The sequence below is a fragment of the Thunnus thynnus genome, chromosome 18 (genome assembly GCF_963924715.1).
Source record: "Thunnus thynnus chromosome 18, fThuThy2.1, whole genome shotgun sequence".
In the NCBI taxonomy this organism is placed as follows: domain Eukaryota; kingdom Metazoa; phylum Chordata; class Actinopteri; order Scombriformes; family Scombridae; genus Thunnus; species Thunnus thynnus.
In genome coordinates, this window is record NC_089534.1 from 29,764,443 (window position 1) to 29,789,756 (window position 25,314).

The 25,314-nt window shown below is 38.2% G+C and overlaps 2 protein-coding genes across 2 annotated transcripts in view; both read right to left on the reverse strand.

The window, feature by feature from the left end:
• Nucleotides 1-3,753: 3,753 nt before the first annotated feature.
• On the reverse strand, nucleotides 3,754-13,533 carry stxbp6l (syntaxin binding protein 6 (amisyn), like). The gene is made up of 7 exons (XM_067572906.1): nucleotides 13,328-13,533; nucleotides 12,181-12,417; nucleotides 9,728-9,858; nucleotides 9,278-9,602; nucleotides 9,095-9,193; nucleotides 6,002-6,159; nucleotides 3,754-4,908 (listed from the first exon to the last, which is right to left on the reverse strand). The coding sequence occupies exons 2-7, from the start codon at nucleotides 12,332-12,334 to the stop codon at nucleotides 4,885-4,887; spliced, it is 891 nt and encodes a 296-aa protein (XP_067429007.1). The 5' UTR covers nucleotides 12,335-12,417; nucleotides 13,328-13,533; the 3' UTR covers nucleotides 3,754-4,884.
• Nucleotides 13,534-15,628: 2,095 nt separating this feature from the next.
• ddhd1b (DDHD domain containing 1b) overlaps nucleotides 15,629-25,314 on the reverse strand; it is a 37,054-nt gene continuing 27,368 nt past the window's right edge. Inside the window, exons 12-13 of the mRNA XM_067573125.1 lie at nucleotides 24,979-25,236; nucleotides 15,629-21,761 (exon numbers count right to left, since the gene is read on the reverse strand). Coding sequence (XP_067429226.1) covers nucleotides 21,577-21,761; nucleotides 24,979-25,236 — 443 coding nt within the window. The 3' untranslated portion in view covers nucleotides 15,629-21,576. The remainder of the gene's footprint in view (nucleotides 21,762-24,978; nucleotides 25,237-25,314) is intronic.

The following is a 25,314-nucleotide window of genomic DNA, read 5'->3' on the forward strand; positions in this document are numbered from 1 at the left end:
TTTTGTTTTATTATTTAAATGTATTAACTTATTTTACTTATTGTATTTCATTTAATGATTTTATTTCATTTTATTTATTCATCTTCATTGTTTCTGGCCTGCTGTTTGGTTTGCGTCCTCTGTGTGGAGTCTCACAGTGGTCTCTCAGTGGTGGCACATCCTGTACAACTGCTGTTAACCAACCTACAAATATGAAGACCTAACGCATGCGTATGGTTAACAGCATGGAATGTGGCTTTCAGCTCACAAATCATGCTTTCTGAGTGGAGAGGGCATGTGCTACTAAAATTCATTGTGTTTTTCTCCTTCCTGCCCTACTTTCATCAACTCCCAATAGCTATGTGCTGTACATGTGTCCTTAATCCTCCACCACAATCACAGCAGCACTCAGCTTTAACCCACATGTTTCATTTTCACAATAAACTGTTCAAATACAAATTGCTACCTGAGTAAGTAATTCCAGGTGGTAATTCTTAAACAGAAGTTGTTTCTGTTAAAGGGTTGAATTCATGGAACAATTGAAGTGTGAAACTGAAAAAATGTGTAGCACATAGTGTACATTAAAACAGATGATGTAATGTCTGATGTTACTTTTTGACATAAATAGGGTATGCACAATTAACTTCAGCTTACACCTCTTCATCAGTATAAAATATTTATGTTTCTACTGTCCTATTTTGTTGGGAGTAATTTCCTTTTTTGTTGTTTGTTAGTATTTGACCAAAATACATTTCAGTTTCAAAATTAAAAATCAAGGAAATGGGCCTCCGACCCTGACACTGTCGGATTAGGATTTCAATTCATTCAGATAGTTGCTTATTAATTGATTATTTCAGGCCTTTGTGTTACCATTATCCTCCCAGTGGGTCAGTCTCTGTCTCAATGACATTATCAAGCTTTACTAATTAAAAAGCCATGTCTGTCCTGCCAACGAGATTATTATAATTGTTCTGATAAACATTGTATCTCTCTAACCCGCTGTTTGTTTGCAGGAGATTCAGCTGCACCTCTGTCTCTCTCTCTCTCCCTGCGTGTGTGGTTTCTAGTCCCTCCCTCCTCTGTGTGTATGTGAATAGTGTGATGTGAGTTTCCCATGTGTGTATGTGTAGTCTGTCCTCTTTCCAGGTCTCCATAGTGATGGAGGTCACATGGCTCAGGTCCTATCTCTATCTGCTTGACGGGAGCTGGGAGATGCTCAAAGTCCTCCCAATATATTCTTCATATAAGTTATCAATCTATCAATAATTCATCCTGGTTTTCCAAACTGTAATTTGTCTTTCTTGTTATAGTCTGTACACACATCATCTATTCCCTGTCTTTCCATCCTGGGAGAGGGATCCCTTATCTGTTGCTCTTCCTGATGTTTCTTCCATTTTTTCCCCTCCTGTTTTTCCTTGTTCAAACTGAGGGTCTAAGGATAGAGGGTGTTTTATTGCTGTACAGGTTGTACAGCATCCTGAGGCAAATGTGTGATTTGTGATATTGGGTTATACAAATTAAGTTGACTGGACTCGACATTCTATCAGCAATGGCTGACAAGTAGAAAGAACTACAGTTTATACGTATTCTTATTCTTTGTATTTATGACTCATGTTCATTCATATAAAGATGAAGAAAACAATTTAATCAATCATTTAATTTTTACCTATATAAACTTCAGTGAGTGGTTCCTGACTTCATTTATAATGGATGATAGCATTTATGGTGATATAAAACAAACCACTGTCCTTGTGATGTTCACTTTCCTCACTTTCTCACAGTTATCTTCTGCTAGGAAATAAGTGGTAGTGAAGGAGCAGAGAGAGGAAACAAGTAGGATGCAGCCTGGGTCTTGTCCTCTTTCACCAAACATGGCTATGATCACATGTGGAAGTAAAGTCAGACTAACTGTGCATGTTCTCTGCTGTTACTGTAGTTAAGCCCTCATTCACAATACGACCACAATATTTTTACCATATTTTGGACATGTATATATTATTCTGTCTCAGGTCAGTGACATCACATGACTGTCTGTGGTAAGAACTTGAAAGACACCATTGTGACATGATATGAATTAATGTTTTATTTGAATGTTATATTTTTACTAGTAGCAGCTGTTTGCTGCTGAACCAACACAAATCACTTGTCCTTTATTTAAGAAACACTAATTAATCCTTTAAAGGTGATTATTTTTCCACTCATGCACACATTTTTTTTACAGTTTTGTCTTATCCTTCACACATGAGGAAAGTTAAATCATTATTTTTTCATATTAAATGACGTCTCTATTGTAGTCTTTCATGTATACTGTATGTACAATGGATGTTTCAACTGACATGTCAATGTCTTAAAGGGGATCTATTACTCTTTTCTTTATTTTCAGTCATATATATAATGTTACGATGTCAGATGTTTATATTAAATGTGGCTAAAGTGTCAAATAATGAGGTAAACGTATGTAGAAGTAATCCCTGTGAGCAAAAAGCACTGGTTTCCAATGTCTTTTTCTATTTTCAGCTAGAGTCAACGTTGGCTCTTGATGGTTTTTATTTATATGGTCATCTGCTCCATGCACAGCACATCAGTTCATTGCTTCGCTCCACTAACATAAAGGCATTTTTCAATTGTTTTGGGAGAAGTCACACCGAGCCATGACTGAAGTGGAGCTGGCACAAAGTAAAATAAGTAGTTTACCTGTTAGAGGTGTGCTAGTTGTTTGCAGTTATTCATCAAACATCATCATTGTGGTTGTTTCTGCTTGTGCTATTCCTCCCTGCATTATTAACTCATCTGCTCAACAAACAGCTCCAAATATGTTGATATGTTGTTGTTTTAATTTTTTTTTTTAGTACCGCTAACAAAGACCTGCTAATTCGGGAGGAACATGTTTCATTTCTTGTAAATTCTTCACAATAAAATTTTCCTGTTATTTTGTCATTTAAAAGCTTTTAATATGAATCAGTGAAGCAGGAAATGGTGGGTTTGCATCGGTGGTAACTTAACATGACTGATATGTGCAGACTTTTGGAAAGCTGGCCAATCAGAAAAGAGTGGGCCTTCAAGACATAGGAACTAAGACTAGATAAAGAATTTTTTGAACTGTAAATCATGCAAAGTTACTCTAGTGGAGTCCAAAAATAAAAACTTAGAGCTAAAAATGACCATAAGGTCCCCTTTAAATATTTCAATGGAGTTTCTGATTAATGGTTGTTTTAAACAAATCAATCTCAAATATTTTATAGATATGGATGTAAATGGGCTATGACAATAACCAATAACCTCTACAGCTCTATATTCAAAGTGATATAAGGAATTAATTTTTTAACTTGAATATTAACTTTATACCATCTAAAATTAGTATTTTGTTGAAAAATAGATTTTATTAACTTAAAATGAACTTTTAAAATAATTGATTTAGTAATGATTATAAAATTATACCCAGTGGAAGAAAGTGAGGTCTGCATGTGTGTCAAAAGGTGTCCACAAGGTGTTTGTTATTCCACTTCTTGTTTTGTCATGTTACTACTTTTTCTTACTTTTTTGACTTAAGTCAAAATCTACTAATTAATATTTGATGTCCATTACAGTGAACACTGTGTTTGAAGGGTTTACGCAGCACATAAACATTTTTATTTGAACTCTCATCAGTTACATTTGAACTGTTCCACCGTACAGTTGTGGGAAGTCTATTGCTTGATTTGAGAGCCATCTGGTGGTTGAAAACCTGAACAGCTCTAGTCCTGGATGAGTGCAGCAACAGAAGCACAGCTCAACACAGGTCAAGTATTATTTATTTGGATCAGAGAGGAATGGGAGCTTTGTGAATGGGTTAATTAATCACAGACACATACATTGCTTACATTCAACTGAAACCAAAGGTAAAATACAAAACATTAAAGTCTCAGTAGAATCCCTGTAATGTATAAAAGTGTAATATCAAACTGAATTCAGCATCACAAGAACATAGTTCATTTGCTGTTCAAGTTAGCCTTACACCAGCTCACTGAAAGAAGTCATGCAAACACAAAGCAATTAAACTTAAGTCAACATTTTGACCTTCTAAAGTTACCCTGACCTTTATACACAGACCAGCCTCACTCTCACTGCTCCCAATGAAAAATACTCCAACATACCTGAACCACCTGATCCACCTACAATCAACTCTCAAAGACAACACTTCTAATACAAAACAGTGATTACATACACAGACGACAAGACAGAGCACAGCAGACAAAATACAGGATGACAGTTGACACTATGAACACAGAGAACACAGAGTTGACAGAAACACAGAATGGTGACAACAACTGATGATGACAAAGCACAGAGAGGACTGCTTTAAATCAAACATTTAGTGCAGTTAAACCAAATTAAATCCAACCCATGCGATACATTACAAAAACAGAAGTACCATTCACTCTGACCAGAACTACCTATCACACAGTACTTAGGTTAGGCAAGTATCTTTTCAAATAATGTAATGCCGGGTAACAACTGAAACAAGGTTTCTGCAGGGTGCTTAAAAAAAACACAAAAAAGTAATGTAAAATAATTGCAGCTTAAATCTACAAGTCCAGCTTTCTTTTTCTCTTAAAATACAGGAGATTCATCTGACAGCAGGCAGGACATCAAAACTGAACACAGTGCAGATGATCCCCAGACCATGGGAACGAGCTGTCTCCACCAGGAAAAGCAAAAATTTAAATCACAAAGGCAAAGTATTTAGCCGGTTCTCCTGAGGTTATGAAAGAAACAGTTTAGTGGGACTTTCTCTTCTCCAGTTGTCTTCTCACAGACAGGTTTTCATGAGGAGTTAGCTGCATCTGCTGGGCTCAGACTGCCTCAGACAGTGTTAGTGATTCCTCTTTATCTTCCTGAAGGACTCCATCCATCCTCCAGCAGGCTCTACTTTGAATACTTCAGGGCCAGCTGCACAGGAAATAAAACAACACAAAATATCTTCATTGTAATAAAAACAATATAAACACATATTCAAATCTGAACTCTCATATTTTCAACAGCAATGGAAGAAGTACTCAGATCCTTTACTTAAGTAAAAGTACCAATAAATCAACGTAAAAAATACTCCATCACGGGTAAAAGTCCTGCATGAAAACTCTGCAACTGCAACTGCAACTCTAAAACTGCAACTCTACAACTGCAGTAAAAGTACATAAGTATTATGAGCTTGATGTAGTTAAAGTATTGCAGTAAAAGTACATAAGTATTATGAGCTTGATGTAGTTAAAGTATTGCAGTAAAAGTAGTGGTTTGGTCCCTCTGACTGATATATTATTGTATATGAATCATTAGATTATTAATAGTGAAGCATCAGTGTTAGAGCAGCATGTTACTGTTGTAGCTGCTGGAGGTGGAGCTAGTTTACACTACTTTATATACAGTTAGCTAGTTTAGTCCAGTGATTCCCAACGTAGGGGTCACCATATAAATCAGAGGGGTCGTGAGATGATTCTGATACATAAATCTATTTTCAGTTTTTTGACTTTTTCTCTAATCTTTGATTTTTGCTGAAATATTGGATCATTTGAAAATGTATTGAAATGAAACCATTTGAGAAGTTTAGAGGGAAAAATCACTATTTGGTGGAGCTGTTAACAACTCATAGACATCTGAAATGTGACCCCGACTACACACTGCTTTTTGTAAGACGTCAAAAGCCAAAAAGGTTGGAAACCACTGGTTTCATCTTTAACAATGTGTTGTATTTTAAAAGCTTGTTACATTATCCATTGTGTCAAATCTTCATCTGAAGAGTAACTAAAGCTGTCAAATAAATGTAGTGGAGTAGAAAGTACAATATTTCACTCTGAAATGTAGTGGAGTGGAAGTATAAAGTAGCATCACATGGAAATACTCAAGTAAAGTACAAGTATCTCAAAATTGTACTTAAGTACAGTACGCGAGTAAATGTAGCTATTTAGTCACTTTCCACTACTTATTATAAATTATTTATCTTGTAGAAAAGGTGTATGACGTTGAAACATCTGCATGTTGAGGTAACCTTGTGAGCAGTGTCTGCAAACTGCTGGGCTTTGTGCATCAGCTCCACAGTCTTGTCCTCAGCACGAGTTAATCTGTCACCACGCTCCCCAAGAGCAACATTCACCCTGTGAACTACATTGCCCATAGTGCTCCCTCTGACACGCTGCCCAGGCTGACCTGTTCATACATACAAAAGAAGAGAAACGTGTAAATGAAAATTCATTCAGGCAAACAGTCAGTGTATCACAAGTAATAAATTAATAAAATACAGTTTAGAACAGACTTTCTCACTAATAAATACGTTTCCTCCAAGTGCCAAAAAAGGTTGTGAAAGTGGTAACAGATAAAAGGTCAGAGGGTCATCAGATACATTTAGGGTTCATCCTCTAGGGACTGTCAATAAGCATTCTGACCTTACAGTGGTGCCAGCATCACTGAAGTCATGTGGGACCATGAATATGCAGACGACATGTCATGGCAATCTGTTCCAGACAAAGATATCTCAACAACTAGTGGCCATAGTGTTGACAGACCGAAGAGTGTGAAACATCACAGACCAGCTAGGTTGGTTGATGAGTGTGTCAGTATGACAATGTGAAAAGTTCCTGCTAGCTTCAAATATATTTCAGATTAAATTGTAATAAAAATAAGATTATAATAGATAACGGCCCCATAGAAGTCCTATTTACCAGCTCAGCATTCTGCTGAAATTCAAGTAAATTTACTGAACCCTGAGTCAGTAAGAGGTTATTCCCCTGTCTGATTCACTGAAGCATCATTATGTTTTATCAGTTGTACCATGTGTCACAGGTCGACTGAGGTTAAGCATGTTGCAGTGCTGTTGAAGTGTAATTTGGTGCCTTGCTGCAGCCTGGCACCTCTCCCACCCATTACACTGCCCCTGTCAGTGGGTTCAATGGTGCACCGTGCTCCCTCTCAGTCTCAGTGCTCCGGGCTTCCTAAAGACGAGCCATTGTATTGACCTCCCCGAAATAAACAAAGTCTTCTCTCATCTGACCGTCACATCACAGAGCACAGAGAAGCCTTTCTGCTGCTGCAGAGAGGTGCAGCACAGTGAGGACAATAGACAAAAAGGCAGCAGGGAAAATAACCCAGAGAGACACAAGCCCAGGATAATATGACCTGTGACAGGAAGTTGTTTTGGGTCTCAGAAAAAAGAATAAGATGACATTCAAAATCCTAAGTATCTATGAGAAAAGAGAGTAAAAACCAAAGCAGTCTTCCTGTGATCATTGACTCCATTAAGCACCTTGGACTGGAGATGCTAAAGCACTCCGATACCTCTTCTCTCTCTGCTAAATATCCATTTAGTGGTGAAGCTAGGAATTCTGGGCAACCTGAGAGAACATTACTCTCCGCCTCCTCACTAAAGGCTGGTCTCACAGGCTTTTGATGATACGTATTGATTAAGATCAATACAGCAATCTATAATGGCTCCATAATGGCAGGTCACTCATGTATTTTTACGCTTCAAGTCTATTTTCCTCCATTTTTCCGCCTTACTATAGTGGTTATGTTTTGGGCTTTGAGCACTGCCAAAACACAGGTGGCCTACAATTAAATACTGTGCCTGAACACATCCTGTGTAGACAGACTGAAGCTGCTGCTGCTCTGCTAATGTGATGCCTACACTACACCTCCTGCACTGGCATGGAGTAATATAACATTGATTTAATTCTGTATCCATTTCAAAAAAGGTCATCATTTCCTAATCTTCCTATGTATCTCAAAATACATAGGAAATGGTTTGTTGCAACATTTGAAACATTGTTGCAACTGTTAGACAAAGATGAGTAACACTCTTTGGCAATATCAGTGTCACAAAAAGACATGATGCGTCGAGAACGGAAATTAACGCCAGGAGAAACAGTTAGCATCTGGCACGCCTTACAGTGTCCTGACAAAAATACTAGCATGTAAGAATGTTTCCCCCCATTTCTTGCCTAGTTGACATTTGCCATTAGACCAAATTAATCCAACATATGGGTGTGACGTCACCCTCTGCTCGCACATGCCTGCTGTTCGCCCACTCACCCTCCCTCTACTGACTGGGAAGGAAAAAGACAGCAGTGTTTATCCTTTACACAACTAAATAGGTAAGAAGATACATTCTGGTAAAGTGTCATTGTTTTAGCTTTCATATCTCTGCTCATATTAAAGTTAAGTCGGTCAAGTCTGTGGGCAGCTCTGGCTCGGAGGGAGAGCGGGTCATCCACTAATCGGAGGGTCAGTGGTTTGATCCCCAGCTCCTCCAGTCCACATGTCAAGGTGTCCTTGGGCAAGATAGTGAACCCCAGATTGTGTGTAAGTGTATGTGGGTGAGCACAGAAACACTGTGGGGTACTTTGGATAGGAAGCACTATATCACTCCTGATGAGCAGGTTGACGCCCTGCATGGCAGCCTCTGCCATCATTGTATGAACGTGTGTGTGAATGGGTGAATGTTGGCATGTGTTGTAGAATGCTTTGAGTGGTGGATAAGACTAGAAAAACACTATATAGATGCAGTCCATTTAAGTTCCAAAAAGACTGGATCCTACACTTCCCATAATGCAACCAATTGTAATTATATTGAAATGTATTTATTGGGACCATGTACAGTGTTAAACATAAATGTTAACATTTGATGTACTGCACCAGAGTTAGCTTATAACTAATTTTCATCTGCAGTTCCTTACAATTAAAACATATAACAGCACAATAACAAACAGTACAAAGCAAAAAACACACAGGACACATTATACAAAATACAAAGCTACACACAATAGCACATCACATACACCCACAATGTCAGCTAGAAATTAATAATGTAAACTTGTCAAATTAAAAGCAAGATTATTTGAGATTTTATGAGAAGACCATGAGATGAAATTTAGATTCAGTGGTTACAGAGCTGAGTAGTTTTTAGCAATCTAGATCCTCCATACCCAGTAAACCCATCACATTTTTCAAACTCTACACCCCTAGTTTGTAAAACAGACTTTCTGTTACAAATATGAAGTCTCTGGGCTTGACCTAAGATAACCTTGATGACCAATTAACTGATCTTTTATGTAAATTTGGAAGAGTTCCCCTTCAGTCACCACCTTACCTCGACTGTGTGAATGACTTTGGTTTGCAACCATCATATTCTTCACACGATTCAAGAAGGCTTTGCAGCGGTAGATGACCAAATTCATGGTGCAGGCATCTGGTAGGACGAGGACAAAATGTTACAACAACGGACATAAAGAAAGCGATTTCCAGAGCATCATAAATCTTAAAAGTCATATACCTCCTGTGAGTTTGGACTGGCAGTTGATGAACTCTGCCTGTTTGGGCGGAATGTAGCTCTTCCGTCGGGCCTGCAGGGTTCTGGATGCAGAGGCGGGTGAGTCACTGGGCCCAGCTCTGACCTCATGATGAGCGCCCTGGCTCACTCTCCTCTGATTGCTAACTTTGCCCAGTTTCCCAGCCTTGCCCAGACTCCCTGCCTTCCCCTCCCAGTAGGTCTGGCAGGCATGGTACAGAATCTGGACAAATATACACTTCTCTGCTGCTGAGCTGGCCACCCACTGATCCACAGTATTGTCAAACACCAGGTCGAATTCTGGGCTGTCCTGAACAAGCAGAGCACAGGTATTCATAATATTCAAATGTATAGACAACTTTTAAATATTTTTAACAACACTTGTAAACAAGACTGGAGCCTGCTGATAGACTTGTTTTTTTGTGTGTTTCTGACCTTGTTGGGGTTAATGCCGTTGACCTGTCGGAGTTGCTCCACTGTCCACTGGGACCTCCTGGTGAAGGTGGAAGAGCCACCAAACTGCTTCACCTTTGTAATGAAGAGCTGATGTGGCCTCGTGTTGGTCACTACACAGACAATATACAAGATCATGCGTTAAGTTCTCTTGATACGAATTTAGGGTTGCTTCTAAAATCTGATATGAAAGCTTTCAGTTTTAAAATAGAACAACTGAGGAACAATAGCTAGACAGAAGACATTGGAAACTTAACATTTTTATAATTGACTATTAATAGAAAATGATTGAGGTGGTGGAGTAAGCTGCAGAAGCAAACAGTGTTGGCATTAGAGAATCAGCAGGGTATTAGTAAGTAGAGGTGTTCAGTCTAAGAACGAGCAAATCTTTAACATGGAATCTTCCAACTGAGGTCACTCTGTTGAATTTAGCTTTTAACAGTGGAGCCTCAGTGGTGACCAGTAACAGCACTGTTCAGCCCAGCTGTGATATCCAGTATATTACTTCTTCTTTAAAAGCTCTGTTGCAGATAGATGGCTGCTGAGATATTTACCTTGTGAACAGTGCTTGTATAGGCCTAGCTTTGTACTGAACTAAATATAACAGTTCAAACCAGCAACGCACTGAACTTATCTATTGAACTGAAGACAGTGAGAAGCAGTATGGAACATCACAGAGTTTTAAACAGTGATATGTTCATTTATTGATGTTCGCACTGAAGTGCATCAACAATGAACAAACTACATAGTCAGTGACTACAACTCTTTCAACTGAACAAAACAATTTGAATCAGTAAGGTGATTCATAATTTCCACCAGCAGTAAGAACTGGCAGTCTATGAAGCCCACCTAATACATTTGTATGAATGTGATTGGATGTTATTAGTCAGCTCGTAGCCGATCGACGATCCATCAATGAGCCAATGGTACTGAGCCTGAACCAACACAAAGCTTTATATTAGATATGAAAATAGTACAAATTTAATGTTAATACAACTCACAATCAATTCATAATTATAATCATAAAACATTTTTAAAAATGTCCTTTTCAAGCAAAATAATAAAAAAATAATATCAAATGAACACACTTTGTGTTGTTGGGAAATGATACAATTCAAGGCATGAACCCACAAACGTCAATCAAAATGCAACACTGTGACGGTGCCAAATTCTTAATCTTCCATGTTCACTGACAGCACTGCTCTCACAGCTCTGACATCTCTGTACTCTCCCAAACAATGGCTGCTGTGATACTCTTCAACAATGCATCTGTTCTGGGCCAAAATAACTGAGTTTAACCTCCTAAAAAAAACAGACTTATATTTCCAAAAGTGATGCTGGAATAAGCCAAAAATGTTACACAGACTGGCCTGTTAATCTGGGAATCAGGTTTTTGCCTCTCAGATACTTCCATCAAACTACCCAGGAGTAACGCTTTTCAACTGAAACTGCTCAAAGAGATGCTGACTGGACAAATGTGGAGGCCAATGGATGTAGAGGAGCTTCTACATGTTCAATTGCAAGGGATGAATTGTGGCCAGTGGTTTCTCAAAGACTGGCCCATCTGTGAGCAAATGACAAAACGCATTGTTTCCTATTGCTGGTATGGTGGTGTCCTGGAAGACTAGTGACTAAGACACTGACCATTTAACTGCAACATGCCTTATTCTGTCCCAGCCAAAGACCTTTATTGCATGCCATATCACTCTCTCTCTTCATGTTCCCCGTCTGTATAAGTGAAGGCTAAATGCCACGAAATAAACTTTTATCTAATTTAAAAAAAACAGAACTGATTTAGCGTCCCTATTGGCAGGACAGCATTCATCAGCACCCTCTAAAACTGTTAAAAAATGTCTCCAAAATAAGTAATTTAAATAATTCTGTGTCTCTTTCAAAGGAAGAAAACATTCTAACAACTGATGGCTATGAAACCCTATTTTGGATCAATGCTGATAGAACTAGTCTGGAATAATTATAGACTGGTTGTTTATGTATAATCAATTTTGATTGATACATTTAAAAATATATCTATAAAGTAATTAATCAAATGTATGCTTGATGCTATTAAAAAGCACTGTTAAGAACAGTTAATGATTTCTATTTCACTATTCTCTCTATACTATAAATTAATAATTCATTCATTTGTCTTCTGCTTTACTGTTTTAACAACAGATTTCATTGTGAGGCAGCTCTCTTAAATGTAATGCTATGCAGCAGTGCACTTTGTTAAACATGGCAGCATCAGAACCTGCAGCCAGTCAGCTGACGAGAGAGGATCTTTCTCACAAGACTAAACTAGCTAACCAATCAATCAGAGCTCCTGTTACTGTCCTGTAGGTTGGACTTCCTTTTCATTTTTAGTAGTGCATGTCTGGGAAATACAGATGCTCAGCTAATCTTCAGCACATAAAGAAAACCTAAAAGTCAAATTTGACCTGAAACACAGATGAATGTAGCGTAGTTTCCTTTGGCTCCAGTGGGCAGGAAGGACATCCGCTTCCTTTGCCTCCTCTTCACCTCCACTGCCACCAGCATCCGCTCATCACGGGGGATGAAGACCTCTTTGTTGATGGAAGACTGAATGTTCATTGTAGTCCCGTGACCTACTCAGGTGATGGATGGATATGACTGTGCTTGTTATGTCTGTTTAGAGATTGGACCAGCTAGTGTGGCTGGGAAAAAAAGACAAATCAGGGTCAAACATCTATCCAGTTGCTTTCTGCCAACAAATGTCTGTGACGAAAACAACTCAGATCACAGCCTCTACAATACAGTCATTCAACTTAGAATGATACTAATGTGTAGTTTGATTTATATGGGACAGATATAATTATATTGCAAATATTGCAAAAGATTTGATTGAAGATTGTGATCTTTTCTATGTTAGGATATTTATATGTGTAAGACAAACAGTGAGTGTTTAGTGAGCAAGATAAGATAAAAGAAATAAATAAGATAGAAATTACTGGAGAAAATGAGTTTATCACATCAGTATTAGTGTATGTATCAGCCAATTAAGTAGCAAGACATGTCAGCACAGAATTGCTGTCATTTAGAAGTACCTCCATTAAATAATTTGTACATACTTACACAGTTTAAAATGGTCAAAATTGTTAAATAATCAAAGGGATTCCTGTTAAAATGTTGATTTATTTTATGTTTGTATGTCAGTAGATGTACTGTATTTGTGTATATCAAAATGAGTTATGACAGAAATACATTTAAAACACTTATGACATGAAGTCCAGCATAAAATATATTGTCGATCGATCATTTTGTATCATTATACAATAAGAAATTAAACATTTTACCGTAACTTTCCATCTCCAGAGTTTAGTGTCTATAGATTTTGCGTGGTATAGAGATGTTTATCATCTCAGTTTTGACTTTTGAAGTTCAGGTGTTGCTGTTCTACATTTTCATAAAATGTATTTATTACAGTGATAATAGTGTTTCAATATAAAGATGCCCAAAAGTAGCGAATAAAGTCTTCATCTTTATATTCACAAGAGTGCGTTCATGATTCTAAGCCAAGGCTCGAAAATTGAGAAACATACTGTAGGTCGAAACGATTTGAGTTACCTGTTCTTGTCCTGCTCTCCGCCAAGAAATGTGACGCTTCAATCTTCTAGTGGCTTCTGGTACAGGGAGGTTTCTAATTAGTTCAAAGTGTTATTAGTAGCCTGTTAGATTAAATCAATATTTCCACAGATTCCGTCATGAATTTATACCCTGGCGGGCACACCGAGCGGCGTGCCTTGCTATGAAGGCGCACACACGCCGCGGTCCATCCCATTTGAAGAGGCTGACATGCACACGTGGACGTGAGAGAACAGTCACCATCTGTGTCACGCGCGCGCGCGCGCGCACACACACACACACACACACACACACACACACAAATACAAACACAAGACTCCGCACATTGTAATTGGACGCACCCGAGCGTCTAACATTTCTCTTCTGTGTTCCTGTTTGTAATAATAATAATAATAATAATAATAATAATGATAACAATAATAATAATAACTTTATTTGTGTAGCACCTTTCATACAAGAAATGCAGCTCAAAGTGCTTTACAGCTAAATAAATTACATGTACTAACTGCTTCACATGAAAAGGACAAAGTAAAAAATATTATTGTAACATTAATAAAAAAAAGAAATAAGAGAGAAAATAAAGAGAAAATACAATACATAGAATGCGTACTTCAGTGGTGGTAATTTGAGATTTAATAAGCGAAAACTCATCAAGTATTTTGCCATGCGCACTTTCACATATCTGCCGTATTTCTCTCTTCCCATCCTGATCGCTTTGTAACGGAGCCCATGAGAACATTTCCTGCTGCGGCTGCTGCTGCTTCATATTAAAAGCTTTCCACTGACAAGCCAATGGAAGACTTTTAATGTGAAGAACTTATAGGAAATGAAACGTGTTTATCGCTGAGTTAGCGGAACTTTTCTTCAATAAAAACAAGTCGACGCAACAACATATTTGGAGCCTGTTTGTTGAACATTAGAAGTAATGCAGGGAGGAATAGTACAAGCAGAACCAGCCACAGTGATGATGATGTTTGATGAAGAGCTCCAGATGACCAGTACACCTCCAACAGGTAAACTACTTATTTTAGATTCGAGACCTCATTTTACAGTGATAAACTACTTCAATCTGTCAGCAAACAGATGCCATATTAGCCTACTGATTGTGTGCCCTGAGTTGTGTAGAGTCTCTTGAGGAGTTTACAGTGTGGGGTTGTTGTAGATTTCATTTTTCTGAACAGCTACTCCTCCTGTTTTCTCAACTGCTCTTTCCAAGTTCAAGAATGAACATCGAACTTCAGTGTAAATGCTACTTTCACTATAGGGTTATGGATATGGGTCAAATATATCTAATAGCTTAATTCATTTGCTATATTTTAATTATAGTACTCAAATAACATAAAGTAGTACAAAGCAAATGTTTGGTGACTGGAAAGGTGTGCAGATACATGCAGCATGTGGATCTTTGAAGAAAACACTGTCTTAGTCAGTCTAAGCCTGAGGTGAAGGAAAGGCTGGACACTAGTCTGACTGGGAAATATAGTTTAAAAACTGCTGGTTCATCAGACATCAAGCACCGATCACAAAAAACAAAATAATTGACATGTAGCCTAAAAACAAAACTGTGATGTGTGTCGCCACAGAGAAGTGCACATTAAAGTAAAATAATAACACATAAAGGAATAAAACCACACCATGAACAAAGCAAACAGCTTTGATTGACAGCTGTGAGATCAGATTCTGAATAGAGATGAACTCTGCTGAACTTGTTAGCTCAGTTTGTTCTGATGTAATATCACATCACAGGTTCAAGTCCTGTTTGAGTAATGTGAATTTATTTTGTATTATAAATGCTGGAATTTAATATAAAAGATGTGTAAGAAATAACATGACATTAAAAGATGTAAAGTATTAGAATAAAATAATTAACATTTTCTAGGAAGTAATAGCCTGTGAAAGGTGAAAATACTATTTAAATGCCCTCAGATTTGCTGTCTGGCTCTCTTGTATTTTTAACAGATGGATTTCTGGGTGTCTGTTTCTTTGTGAGAAAATCTTTCTTACTATGAGGCTACAGCTATGGCTGTATTTTATTGCACGTCATTTAAAAGCATGTTCTGACTGGACTGTAAGTTTTCTGCAGATACTTTAGGATTTTAGATTATAAGTACACAGTAAGAACACCTGGCTAGTTAGCATGAGGAACAATGGCTGACATGTTCACCGGACAAAGAGAGTTCTATGACTGCCCATGAAAAAATCTAAGTAGAAGCAAACACTGTGACACAAACAGAGAAGAAACACAGATACCTCTAAATGACTGAATGGAGACCAGAGGGGAGGTGTACGTCCCTTTATTTTAATGAAAAATCAAAGATCTATCAAGGTAAAGCACCACATCATCCGAGAAGTATCAGTACAGCGAGGGTAGAAAGAGTGAGCAACAGAATGACAGTGTGCTTGTGTGCAATGAAGGGTTATTCATCATTCAGTTCATTTCAATGAAAGATCATGTTGATGTGAGCTGTAGTTCAACATTTGATGTGTTTCATTCCAAAATAGTCAATGGCACTTTGCAAAATAATTTATATATTATTATATTTACTCTCACCAAATAATGACTTTAGGTTACAATAACTTACTTTATTCCAAATATTGATCTACAGCTATCTGAAATTTTATTTTCAACTTACTTAAGAGAAGGAAAATGAACCTCAGTCACAGTCCAAGGCAATAAAAAGCTGCTGGGTGGAGAGTACCCCAACATCACAACACCACCTCTGTCTTCAGTACAGTAGGGCACACTACTCTCTAGAGTGCATGTTCATGATGCTTAGATATGGCACGGGTCATGGTAGGCGTAAGGTGTTCCATATGGAGAAGAGTGTTTACCAGAAAGACGTGTAAACAAGGACAGATAGAGCTGTTGGTAGGCAGCAGTAACATCAGTAGTAACATTACACAGGAGCAGAGAGGGAAACACCAGCAGTGATTGTCAATAACCAGGCTGCCACCCAGTGCTGCAAACAATGCTAACCTGTCTCTGCAATTTATAATCATAATGCAACTTTATGCATCAGCAATTTATGTTCAGGGAGAATTGTTATGCCACTTATTATGCATATTTGCAACCTCATCTTTTAGTACCAATGCAAAAAGTAGTGTGGCTTTTAATTTATATGTGGATTCCCACCCCATTTTACTGTTTAACTGTATTCAGCACTTTCCTCTATCCTTTACATACAATAGTGCTATTAGTTGCTGAACCTTCAATTCAGGCTCATTGTTGTCCGTTTTTACCAGCGTTGACAAAAGTATAAACATTAATCCAAATCTCTGATGGTTAGCAAATTATTATCATCTTACGGTATACAATGTTATTATCATGAAGACAGATAGGAAAATAGAAAGTGAAAAGAAAACTGAGGGAGGAAATGCATAGGAGGTGCTGATCGTGTGCTAGAATGACTTAAGTCATTTTATAAATCATGATGTTTGATGTTTGAATTATGGTATTTTTACTAAATAATGGTAAAGTTGCTTTTTTTATATCAACATAAAAAATGAGGTGCCTTAACTTAATGACCTTATCCACCATAACCACGATCAAGTGTAAATCCAGGTATTGTAGGAAGAACGACTTGAATAACAGAAAGTGAACATTCAGCATTACATTTCAACTCAAAACATAATGCATAGAAACACAATTCAAAGATATGGTGTCGCTGTTACATAAACAATCATGCTTTGGTGAACCACATCTTTCTAATCAAATTTACTTCATTGTTTGAGCTGCAGGTGGCCAGTGAGGAAAATGCTTAAATAACTTTATTACATAAACCTTTCTTGGAGGCAGAATCATTTCATCAACTGAACCTCACCTCACTGGGCAGAGCCGAGACCTGACCCTCTACTTTGCCACCCTGAAACATTTAGTGTCCAGCTGCGTCCACAGGCTTCACCTCCAGATGTTTTTAGGCATAAAACTAATTTACTAAAGGGAGTAAGGTACATATACACCAAGTATGAAAATCAAACAGAAAAACTGTATTGTAAACATGTATCACGACAAAATAATAAACATAAATGTAAAAATAAAAAATGTCAAGCTTCACATATGGCAAGTTTAAATGTTTCTCAGTTCCTCATTAATGTTTTAAATGTAATTAAACCCTGTAGAATCTGCAGGTTCTAAATGTTTGTCTGCATGCTCATTTCTCCATGTCTCAGCAATTGAAGCACATGGCACATATCCATATCATGCTTTGTTTGAACCTAAGTGTGATTTTAATTCCTTAAAAACTTAAAATTCTTAAAGATCAACAAATAAATGTGTATAAAATATTCTTAGATGTCACTTTTTCCATGGATATCAAACCTTGGTCACTATTTTATTTAGAATCTTTGACCCTGGTCTGATATGAATGATATTTGGTGAGTTGCCTCAGTACAAAGAGCAGTCAAGTATCAAATCATATGCAATATGAGATTTTAGTGTAGTTTGTGCCTGATATTTGACTGACATTAAAGTCAGACATCCTGCCGTTATCTATAAGAACAACCATGGTCTGTTGGCAACTCACAAACATTTGGCCACCAGTTTTTATCACCTAAACAATCAGTATTATGTTCTTAATTCCTAATAGATAGTTCATTCCATGTAAACATGATGATATGACACATGAGTTGGTGTGCAGAGTAGAGCTGATGCTTCAGTCAAAGCTTCAAAGTTAAAGCTCCATTAAGTGATGTTTTTCACATTAAAGGACAGTTTCAGATTGTAATTCCTCCTCTCCATACTGGCCATGAAGTGATCACCTCCTGAGGCTGAGTGTCCATATAGTGCTTTTTTCTGAGTGAGGAGAGAGTGTATGTGGCTGCCTAGAGAAAAAAGTGCTCTTTTTTCAGAGTGCTCCAACTTTTTTGTGCGGCCACTCTGAGTGCTTCTAGTTGAAAGTCTCTGAACTTTTCAGAAAGGCGCTGGTGTTGTCACTGTCGCCCCTTTTCAGGCAACCAATCATCTCTCTATGTCTCTTTATATAAAGCAAGGAACATCTGTCTGTCTGTCTGTAAGTATGTATGTATGTATGTATGTCCTTCGCATATCTCAAGAACTGTTTATCCAATCTACTTCATAATCGGCAGGTGCATTGCTGGGGATACAAGGGAGTGCAGTGTCAAAATTTGGTGCAATTTGGACACGCGATATGCTTAATATTAATAAACTTGAAATAAACAAGCAAACCACCAGTCACTCAGTTCTGCACCAGCAGGTGGGGCTTCTGGGCTCTGCTATTGCATGTCATGGTCAGAGCTGTACAACCCACCCATGAGAGAAAGGAGGAGACGACATCTCTCTTCGTTTGATAACGTTAACGTTAGGCTTTGTTGTGGGATTCTGACTCATTTGAAAAAAGGAGAGAAAAAGAGAGAGAGGGCGAACGAACTAAGCATAAGAATGAGCAACAGAGAGACAGCACTGGTGAGGAGAGACAGCAGTGAGAAGCTTTCTCTGAGAGAGAGAAAGCCTGTGAATTACAGAAATAAAGCGTTGGGTTTCCCGACTCATTTTAAAAAAGACGAGAAAAAGAGAGAGGGGGCGAGTGAACTGAGGGGGAACTGAGGGTGAGTGGCTGTGTGAGGCAGAGGGGCAGAAGTTGCTGCAGCAAAATATAATAATAACGAGAGGAAGACAAACAGTGCAACAAAATTTAAACGGGCCAGAAGTTATTTCGCATTTCGTCCTGTAGCTCTTTAATTATTTAATGAATTTAATTATTCAGCTCTCTGTTACTGCAGTTATCCTCTGGTAAAATGTTTTTTTAAACATTAAATAAAGTGCAACCGGAGCCGTTACTGAACCTGTCCAACCGCAGCTCTGCAGCTCTGCAGCTCCACAGCTGCTCCACAGAGCTGCTACAGCAGTGGACCTGTCAGCTGAACCTGCAATGCAGCTCTGCCGAAACTGGCGTTTAGGCTCTGCAGCAGACAGCTTCAGCTATCAGCTTCAGCTGACAGGACCTGTCTACTGCAGAGCAGCAGCCAACCTGTCAGCTGAAGTTGTCCACTGCAGAGCAGCTCCACATAAATGCCAGTTTCGGCGGAGCAGGTTCAGTTTCGGCAGAGCTGCTCCACAGCAGACAGCTTCAGCTGATAAGACAGGACAGGCAGTTTCGGTGGAGCTCTGGTTACACCGCAATTTAACGTTTTTAAACAAGATTTTACCAGCTGATAACTGCAGGAACAGACAGCTGAAAAGTTGAAGAGCTGCATGGCGAGAAGCAAGGAGGATTTCTGTTGTTTTTGTTGCTGCCAGCAGCTTTTCCTCCCGCAGACAGTCACAGATGGAGAGAAAAATCATGTTATTTGGAAAGATGTAGGTGTCTCAGCAGCTTGGCTCGATGATCGTTGTTTTGAGCAATAACAATCTTTTTGTGAATCCCCCAAATCTCTATAAACGAGCTGGAGAGAGCAAAATTAGTATGACACATAGAGCCACAATGGCTGCATTTTTGGGAAATATATCAGGTTCAAATGAACCAGAGTTTTCCTTTAAGTAATCAAGTTACTTTTAATATAAGTATACATGCAGCAGATCAGTAACCAGATTTTTTCCTCTACCCTAAACCTTATTTTGGAAGCATGGCTCACTGATTTGAACTGTATCAGTGATAGAAGATAGCTGCTTCCAGAACTTCTTTTCTTTTTTTGTTGTGCGTGTTGGAGGTGACAGTGCAGCGAGAGGACAGACAGACAGAACAGCTCTTCCTCACAGCATGAATGTGTGCCAGTTTAACATGCTCAGTGGTGGAAACCCACTCATTTAGGCTACTTTGTGTTAGTTTCAGTTTTACTCTGATAAATTTACTCAAATTTACTTTGGAATTGAATTGAATTGAATTGAATTATTTTAAATACAAAAATGTTTTGCTACATGCTCTGCTCTGATACTTTTCTTGTTAAGCACTTGCATGTATGTAAAAAGCTGAGTAGAAACCTGTACACATGTTACCTGTACACATGGCAGAGATACTGGGGCTCTACAGCAGAAATCAGGTTACTCTTATCTCCCACCTGCATTAGATTCTTGTTTACATGACATTTAGAAGTCATCTTACAGGAGAAAGCAGACTGTAATCCGGGTAGCTGTGCATAGCTGTGCAGAGTTAGGCAAGTGTTTGTTAATACAGTATATTAGCCACAAGACAAGCTGATAGTATATCACAGCTCTATTGCAGGGAGTGTATTTTGAAAGTCTTTCTGCCCCCTAGTGGTCAAAATCACTTAATGCTGTTTTAACTGGGATATTTTGTCAGATTGTTTCTGATTCTCTGTAAAGTATTCTGGTTTTAAGATTCAGTTTCTGTGTAGTGCATTGTGTTGGAAAATAATTCCCTTATGACAGCTGTCCTTCTCTAAAATAAGACAGCTACATGATCACTTATCAGATCAGATTTTGAGAAATCACAGGAGTGACATATTCATCAGAAGGTTAGTCCTGGGACAAGCATGGGGGCTAGAGCTTCAGCACCACATCGACAGTCTAGAAACTGGACGACCAATGGACAGAGCTTCTTAGTGAGACGAGTAACCATCAGCGGGAGCGTAACTGATACAGTCAAACACAGCAGGGTTGATGCTGAGAGAAAGGACCAGGAAACAGAGGACAGGCTTTGAGAGCAAATACTTCACTGAGGGCTGGGTCTGGGCACAGTATATGTCCGCTCAGTCAAAGGTCACATCGAGGTTAGAGTGTGTAAACTGGGAGGAATTTAGATGTAGTGTGAAATCAGTGATTGTGTGTAATTGTGTATGTGTGGGTCAATTCATTTTCAATTCACTCAGTTATAACAGTCATTCCAGTTTTGCTCTGCTAGCAGTGTGTGAAGCCAAGGACTGCCGATATTACAACGAAATCATTCAACCAAACTGAAATTTTAGTTGCCATCTGTGATCCCACCATGTACAAAAACTACAGCTTTCATTTTCATGTTTTAAAACATGTCATTACTGCCAGTAAAACTTCACCGACAAATCATTCTGTAATTCCAATATTTCACGTTTCAGAAATGTATTTTAACAGTATATTAAATAATATTTTTTATATTTAGCACTTTTCAAAACTGTATGAAGCACAGATTATTTTCTAATTATACAGAAATTCCAAAATGAAGAATGAAGTCTCTCTTTATATCCCATGATGTAGGCTTTCAATTTTGTTTCAAAAAGCATGAATAGAAAGTGAATTGACCCTAGTGATGGATGGCTCCATGTGTTAGTTTGCACTTATGTTATGAGGTGTCCGTGTTGTCTTCTTCAGTTTCAGGCGGCTCTTGTGGTCTGTACATGAAGGTGAGGAGGAACAGAGCAACATCATAGGAGCACCAGTAGGCTGTGTGTGAGGTCACTGCTGACCAATAGCGGCTCTCCACCAAGCCTTCTCTCAGCTCAAAGTCGATGCGTCTCTCCAGTTCCACTGTAACACAGAGAAAAGAAGACGTTAGTATCAAGTAGCATACAGTGTCATAAGAAGATATTTTCCTTAGTAGTTTCTTTTCCTTTGAAAATCAAAAATTTATCTTAATTTAGTTATTTGAAGATAAACTTAGCACCACGCTGAAAAGCACTGTTTTGCTGGTTGAATCCAAATATCCATCCTGCAGACTGAAGGACTGAGCCTTCACAGACTTCAGTCGTGTGGTCACAGTGACAGTAATGTCACAGTCATGATGTTAAGTCTGCAACTGTGCCGGACCAAGAGGGATAAAATTCACTACATGATATAAAGACAGCAATCCTCAATCATGTCCATGTAAATTAATCCAAGAGCTCACAATTTATGCAAGATGCACTGCATGTGCAGGGAGTGCTGTTTAGACAAATAACGGCTGGTACACTATGGACTGTAAAACTATTCCTTTAAATGAGAACTGATTGCTAATATTCAGATCGAACCTGCAGCTGGAGATTGTAGGTTGTTTTTTGCTGGATCAACCTTTGACTGTCTGACTCAGCAGATTATAAACTAATTCAAATTATTCAGGCTATAAATATTCTGTTTGTGTGTAATATCAAACCTCACTACATCACTAAACTTAAACTTCTAAAGTCAAAGTTCATTTTGTTATTATCATCATCATTATTATTATTATTATGTTTTTCTTTTACATCATATCATTTACAGTATATAACAAAACTGAGTGCACCCTTGTGCAATATCACTAAAATGTTAGGTGAGTCAAAATTGTATCATCTTACAATAATTGTAGTATTTTTAGGGTGGAGTTCTAGTCAAAAATAAACAGGTTAGATAGACTAAATTGAATATACAGGCCTAAAAGTACAACCTCAATGCAACAAAACTGAGTAAGCCTGTGACCACTGAAACAAAAATGAGTACACCTGAGCCCCACTTCCAATTAAGACTTATTGCCTGAACAAAGTTATAAAATAACCTGTGAACACCACTGCTTTCTCAGTTTTGCCCTGGGTTGTGTCTCATGCAACATGGTTCCACACATTTCGGGCAAGACGCCCTTCTTCAGCGTGTGTATTGGCAGTTTCACGTGAAATTGATTTATATGAGTGCAAGTTTGTATACTCAAATACTGAATGAAAAGATGACTACCAGTCTCAAGACGGTTGGCAGGTGACAATGATCCCAAACACACCCTTAAGATATATCATCTCGTTTTCAATTCTTAAATAAATAAAATCATGACAGAGAGTGGATATTTGCAGGTATCTTATTCCAATCGGAAGGAGCCCGAAACTTCAAAGCTTTTTTACCAACTTCCTTACATACAGAGGAGACCACAAAGAGGATCTGATCAGAGCTTCTTAGTAAATAGTTTGACATATAAGGAACAAAAAATTGTTTTAGACAATAAGGATAGTTAGAGTTAATACATTTTAAAATAAATTGGTGCCAGTGAAATTGACGCCTTATCTCAAGAGGGTTATCATCTGAGTGTGTCTAACATTGTGCAATGGTGTGTAAAAAAAGAACAACCTAGTACAAATCTTCAGAGTCTGTTATATATAACACTTAGGGGATAAAGACTAGTTTTCGAAGCATTCTGGTAAACAATGTCGGCGTAGTCCATTATTGGTAATATAAGTTGTGAAACAAGTCTCTTCCTACCATTAAGTGTAAAACAATGTCTGGAACAATACAGAACACCAACACCAAAGTTTACTTTTTTCATGACCTGATCAATATATGGTTTGAAGGTAACACACCTAGATATTTCATTTTTTCTACTTTCTGAAGAGTTGTACCATCATTACAAGTTCAGAGCAAAGAGTTGGATTTGGAGTTGAGGTTCTGTCTCAAACCAAGAAGCATTGAATGGATTTTTGATTTATTGAGCAGTAATTTGTAAGCTGTCAAACAAGTTTGTAGAGTATTGAAATCAGAATATTAATGGGATCCACCTTTGAGTCAAAGTGAGCCAGCACATCAGTCTTACTATTTTGGATGGCTTCCCAAACAGTTTGTAGGGAGATCTGGCCTCCCTCCATTGTCTTTGTCCTCAGTTTGCACTGATCTGAAGTTATCTGTTCATTTAAAAATGATTAACTTCGGTTAGAACTAAGAAGTTTCTGCAGATTATTCAGTCATTAAAGGTATTCAAAATCAGATGCACGTTTGCATAGCTGCTGAATCTACTTGACAGACATGAGCACAGGATGTAACATATAAGAGTTTTTAAAGAGTGAAAACTATGACTTGGCCAAGTGTTTCCCCTGACCTGAATCTAACAGAACACCTTTAGAGTATGTTAAAGAAGAAGGTAGAATAACAAAATCCCTCCAGCAAAGAGCAGCTGAAAAGAAATATCTCTGAAGAATGACAGAACATCTCTCCACAGATTTGTGCAAGACTGGTGCCCAAGAGGATCCAATCTGTCACATTTCAAAATAAAGGGGGCCATACAAAATATTGAAAGATAAAAGAATGGACTCTTATTAATGACGGTTGTGCTGACTTTTGTTGCAGTTCGTTCTTAAATATGGACCTTTCATCATAGTGTAATTAGTCAAACATTCTGTTTTTCAAGTGAATTGACTTAATTCATCTTAGATTTTGTCTAAAACAAATAAAACAGTATTAATAAAAAATCTGAGATCTGAGCCCGTTTCCCGATAACAATTGATCTTAGAGGTTAAAAGCGTTTCTATGAACACTCTTAAATTGATACATGCGTTTCCCAAAGCCCTTTAGCATGCCAGAGCTAGTGCACCTGCATGTCATTATGAGCTTCTTAGTGTTGGCTGTCTGTGGTGATGAAGAAGATGATGCTCAATACATTTTTAGGTAACTTTGCATATTTGACTGTGAGCTGTGCTATATATTAAAAGTACATACAAGTATATCACAAAGTAAATTGTTGTAAATGACACAAAGAAATGTTTTATACTTGCAGTTGTTCAGTATGAACACGTAGCTTAATGAGCAGTGGTCTATTAGTCTGTCTTATAGAAAGGGTGACTTAGCTGCGGCTCGAGGCAGACAGTACTATTAAACACAAATTAAAAATGAAGCAGTGGCGGATCACAAAATTGAATGAATGTGCACACCATCTTGTGAATGTCATTCTGTCATCATTTCAGCCTGAAGTTTCTGACATATGATATTCATCTGAGGTCAATTTAAGTGAGTTACTAAACAAAAGCAAAACCGTACTTACATGAGGTGTGGTCCATGACTGCTGAGGTGGACTGGGACATAGCAGGCTCTACCTCCCTTGTCTCTTCCTCCATTTGTTTGTCTTTATCCTCACTTTCTGCCACCGCCGCTCCTTCCTCTCCCGATGCCACGTTTTCCACTTCAGAGGCGACACCTTCAGAGTCTGACGGCTCCTCCTCCACTCCGCCCACCTGGCTGCTGGATCGGGAAAAGCGGGAAAACAGGATTCCCCCAATTCCCTTTCCGAGACTTGCAGCACCTGAGGAGCAGAAAAGTTCAGGCATGTAATCCATTCATTTGAAATATATTGTACATACAGTATATCATCTATAACAAT

What these genes read in the sequence shown, in the direction of transcription:
- stxbp6l (XM_067572906.1), bottom strand. Translation starts at nt 12,334, where the DNA reads ATGAACATTCAGTCTTCCATCAACAAAGAGGTCTTCATCCCCCGTGAT. An exon ending in ACGGCATTAACCCCAACAAG is followed by an intron (nt 9,603 to 9,727) that starts GTCAGAAACACA and finishes CTGCTTGTTCAG; the next exon opens with GACAGCCCAGAATTCGACCT. An exon ending in AAGTCATTCACACAGTCGAG is followed by an intron (nt 6,160 to 9,094) that starts GTAAGGTGGTGA and finishes ATGTATGAACAG; the next exon opens with GTCAGCCTGGGCAGCGTGTC.